The sequence below is a fragment of the Olea europaea genome, chromosome 19 (assembly GCF_002742605.1).
Source record: "Olea europaea var. sylvestris chromosome 19, O_europaea_v1, whole genome shotgun sequence".
Classification (NCBI taxonomy): Eukaryota; Viridiplantae; Streptophyta; class Magnoliopsida; order Lamiales; family Oleaceae; genus Olea; species Olea europaea.
Window position 1 is genome coordinate 9622729 of NC_036255.1, and position 4916 is coordinate 9627644.

The following is a 4916-nucleotide window of genomic DNA, read 5'->3' on the forward strand; positions in this document are numbered from 1 at the left end:
TATTCAAGAAATGTGGCAATTTGAATGTATGCTCCTCTTCAATACGTTTTTGATGCGCAACATTTCTTTCTCTTGTTGTAGAACCAAACTTTGTGGAGTGTCGAGGAAGAAAAGAGACGTATTTGTCCATAGCACTTTGCAACTGCTGCAACTAGACGTGGTGAAAGCACTTTCTTCTATCTTGTTTTTGTGATGTACAAATATGTATTGAACTTAGCACGCACAAGAAATTGACAAAACAATTTGCTGCTTTGCATATCTCTTAGATTACTCGGTAAGCAGTTGCATGATTTGATGTTTTCAATGTAGTTATAAAGGGAAAACTATTATTGTTTGCTTGCCTTCTATTCCAACGGTCCTTTTTTACTTGGTTGCTTCGATGTGTTTACATTTGTACCTGTTTGCTTGGCGATACTGATGACATTGTAGAATAAACATCTACGTTTTCACATTCATTGTGATTTTTGGGATGACTGAATTTTGACATGTTCTACACTTTAATATAGGGCACCATGCATATGTAACACATATTTATGTTCGCATTGTAGCATTAACATCTAAGTTTTAAAGTGTTTTGTGAATTTTCGGAAGACTGGTTTTCTGCTGTTATGTACCAAGTTTGTGTGTTGGGGCACCATGCATACGTATGCCATGTTTCTGTTGAAAACTGTCGTTCCTAACATTTGGCTGCAGTATTTCTCGATAGTTGGGTGAATCCCGACAGTTAGCTGCAGACATTCTCGATAGATGACAGATGCCACTGTCATGTCAGACGAGTGCAGTCATCTGTCGACAAAGGTTTCGGTGACAGTGTCTCGACACATGACTGTGGGCACTAACGACATTGCACGTGAGTTTAGAAATAACATGTCTCTCCAACGTTCATATCTCATTACTCCACGTATTTTCGTACATTCAAAATATTTTTAGTAACAGTTTTTTTTATTTGAAAATTGTATGCACAAGTCGCCATAATAAATATTTAGTGCAAGTTTGGGTAGATGATCTGTTCTTATACGTTTCTCGTATTACTTGTTATGATTGATGTGGTTGTATGCTTTTCGGAAGTACGCTTCTTTATAATATTCATTTGTTGTTGAATTATGGTCTGACCATTATCATTTCATCTGCAGAATAGATGAAATTTCAATTTTGGGTGCCCGAGAATGTACGATTGCCCGCGAACATCTCACAACGGAGCAACCTGAAGTACATTAAAACGATGATGGATAACTTGGACGACCGACTGCGGGCTGACTTTTGCAACTCCTGCCTTGAGTTTCTTGCTGACGTTCCGGAGATCCAGTTTTCCACTCAACTAATCCAGGCACTTGTGTGCCGAGGGATTTGTTGCGATAATTCTCACGAGTTGTGGCTCAACGTGCAGGCCACCTTACCCGGTTTGGAGTGAAGGAGTATGCTATCGTCACTGGACTGCATGCTGGCTCGTTTCCAGAGGGCGATCGATACACAAAAGCATTGGAGAAGAGGAGGCTGAAGGAAAAGTATTTCGAATCGTTGGAGAAGATTTCATGTGCCTAGTTGGAGAAGACCTTTGTCTGTGCGTTGACACCCATGGTAGATAGCTACAAGCTCGAGCTTGCTCTGATTGTGGAAGGAGTTATCACTACTCCGGACAATAATATTGGCATTGATGAGGATACGCTTTCCCTCGTCGATGACTTGGAGTTGTTTTTTTCCTACTCCTGGGCCAAAGTGGGGTATAGGCGTTTGTTGAAGGGATTCCAGGGTACTTGGGCATATAAAATGAGTGATGCAAAGATGAAGAACGAAAAGGACATCAGTTACACAATTCACGAATTTTCGATCGCCATGCAGGTAAGAACAACATTAAGTTTATGTTTTTTATTTGTAAGTATTAGAATAGTTCTCTACATTCTTTGGATGGATACTTATGCGACAATTTTTTTGTTTTCGTCCGGACAAATTTGGGCATATGAGGTCATGCTTGAACTCGGCGAACGCTTCGATCAGCAGGTGGGTGAACGATCGCCCCGACTTCTATACTGGACCTCTACCAAATAACCACAATAGCGTATGTACGATGCGTTCTTTAGGGACGTAAGGTCATAGACATTTTTCATTTGCCTTTCAATTATTTTGTTTTTTTGGGAATACTATGCAATATATTTTAACTACCCGTTCTCCCCTATTTCTACAGCTGCACGTGCATGCCACACTGCGTCCCACGGAGGCCGAGCATGATCTCCCATACATCGCCAGTTTGGTGCCATTTCCCAATCGTCCGGTGCAATTTTTGGACGACCTCGCTAGGAGTGTTGTCGGGCCACAGTTCCATCAGGCGGCACCGCCCAGTGGGAGACATGACGGTAGCGCTGTGGGTGATGGCCATGACGATGAGTCCGGTGCAGGGGCCGAGGACGATGAGACATCCGTTAGCGATGATCGTCAGACACTGGAGGGCAACGACAACGATGGGTCTAAGGCTGATGAGAGTGGAGACAGCAGTCGCGACACCTCCAGCGAGACTGGTGCTGGTGACACCGAGGACGACGAGGATGCCTCGGGACGATAGTCGGGTGCATTACCCACTCCAATGGGTGTTCCATCCACATCTGGGCTGCAGGCTACTCGTGGTGGATCGACTGTGACGAGGGAGGACGTGGAGGGCATGTTGTTAGACCAGAGCATCCTGATCGAGATGAGGTTGCGGACCATGAAGCTTGAAATCATTCAGCACGTGACCGAGGAGTTTGCCAGATTGAAGGACTCCATATCTAGCTTAGTGTCCCCGTCCAATGGCACCTCCACTTCCGCTGCAGTTCCTGTCGTGAATGAGCCAAACATTTGGGATGACCCCCACGAAGGTATGAGTTTGTTCTACTGCAACTTCCACTTACAACATGTCTGTAGAGCTATGCAATTTTTCTTATGCGTTCGCTTACAAATGTATTTTTTTAATTGCTAAATTACTTAGATGTACATGAACAAGACATGGACCTGTGGCCGGATGACGGTGGCCGTCCTTCACCTACCAGGAACTTGGAGGTGAATGGTATGTCGATTAGTTATGTGTAACACATATTTGTATTTGATGTCATCTCATTTCGTGATATGCAACTGTATTCAATTTAAGTCCTTCAGTAATTTTTTTTTGTTTTCCAACTAGACGGGGAAGGCAGCGACGAACAGAGCCCACATGAGGACGACCATGCAGAGGAGGCTGAAATGCAGGAGGTGAATGGTACGTGCGTAATTTGTGTATTTTATGTCATCTCATCTCGTGATATGCAAATGTATTCAATTTCACTCGTTGAATAATTTTCTCTTTGTTTTCCAACTAGACGAGAAAGGTAGCGACGAAAGGAGCTCACAGGACGACGACCATGCAGATGAGGGTGAGGCGAACGGTACGTGCATAATTTTTTTTCAACTTTTGTCATCTCATCTCGTCATATGCAAACGTATTCAATTTCACTCCTTCAATAATTTTTCTTTGTCTTCCAACTAGACGGGAAAGGAGAAGATGAACGGAGTCCACAAGATGACGACCATGGAGAGGAGGGTGACATGCAAGAGGTAAACGGTACGTGTGTAATTTTTGTCAACTTTTGTGATTTAGGTTCTATTACCAATCACTTCCCCATTACGCAAATGATAATTCATATCTTGTGTTTGTCCATTTCATCTAATTTTCTTTCAACTAGACCCTGAAGTGACCGTCCCCACGCTCTCCAGGGATGACAACGAGGAAGCCCCATTGACCCATGACGTCACGGAGGTGGATAGTACGTGCATATTTTAAACGGGTCCATCTTATTCCACGAGTATGTGGCCTCCTTCACACATAACTGTTTCACTAAAATTTTGAAATTTTTTATATAGGCACTGCCACACAATTGTCGGGACAAGTGACTGTACCAGAAAAGGGAGGCAATGTAGGCAGCACAAACAGGCGGTGATCGACTCGTGTTTGACGTCCTGCACCACCTACCTGGACTCCATACACGAGGGGAAGGGCAAAAAGAGTAAAGAAATAAGTCAGTTGAAGTAGTCCGGTAAGGTGTATTGTAGTAGTAGATACGTTGTTCATAACAAGGACATGCTTTTAATTTGGTTAGTTTTATAGACAGGTAGGTTTGTTCAGCAATACGCTAAACGTTAAACTGTTTTACGTAGAGTACATATCTTTTTGCGATAATAAATGTTTAGTGCAAGTATGGGATGGTATTGTCGGTTAATTTTGTGTGTATGCGTTAAAAAAATAATGCATGTATTGTTCATGATATGTGAAACGGTTGATCAACATCAGAACTAAAATGATATATCATCATTCTTATATATCCCAGTCATATGTGAAACGGTTGTTCATTTTTTTGACGATTAGATTGCATGCACGTTTCCTATTCCATAGGTGAGTAAATTTTTTGATTTGTACATTGATTGGATGGATAATTATGAACATTCTCTGCTGTGTCATTTCACTTTAGCACACACTTGATGCAGGTAGGCAGCACATTCATTCGGAGGGCTGATTTTTGAGTTGATCGTGTACGTTCATCGAGGTGTGATGATGAATTTTTGCAGACTGGTGAAGACTATAGACAAAATGAAGGCTGAGGCTAAAAGAAAAGGTGTAGTGATTAGCACCAAAAAACAGCCAAAGGGACCCAAACTTGGGTTCATGCCTAAAGATGCAACTGTGGAGACTATTACTCCTATTCCATATGATGTGGTTAATGATCTCAAGGGGGGTTATTAGATTACTTCAATTCCATATTGGGATATGGTTAAGTGGAAGGGACATTGAGGCAGGACATTTGTTTGTACTCTAATTAAATTGATGTTCATGCTACTTGGTTAAGTAGTAGTATTTTGTACTTTAATTTCATTAGAGTTGAAGGTGTTATACCTGTACAAATGAATCATGGTAT

At 42.1% G+C, this 4916-nt stretch overlaps 1 protein-coding gene across 1 annotated transcript; it reads left to right on the forward strand.

Annotated features, from left to right (window-relative positions):
- The first annotated feature begins 1145 nt into the window (after positions 1-1145).
- On the forward strand, positions 1146-4833 carry LOC111368329 (nonsense-mediated mRNA decay protein 2-like). The gene is made up of 9 exons (XM_022989559.1): positions 1146-2087; positions 2183-2849; positions 2960-3037; positions 3152-3226; positions 3327-3392; positions 3494-3568; positions 3690-3770; positions 3868-4040; positions 4489-4833. The coding sequence occupies exons 2-8, from the start codon at positions 2579-2581 to the stop codon at positions 3942-3944; spliced, it is 723 nt and encodes a 240-aa protein (XP_022845327.1). The 5' UTR covers positions 1146-2087; positions 2183-2578; the 3' UTR covers positions 3945-4040; positions 4489-4833.
- Positions 4834-4916: the final 83 nt, after the last annotated feature.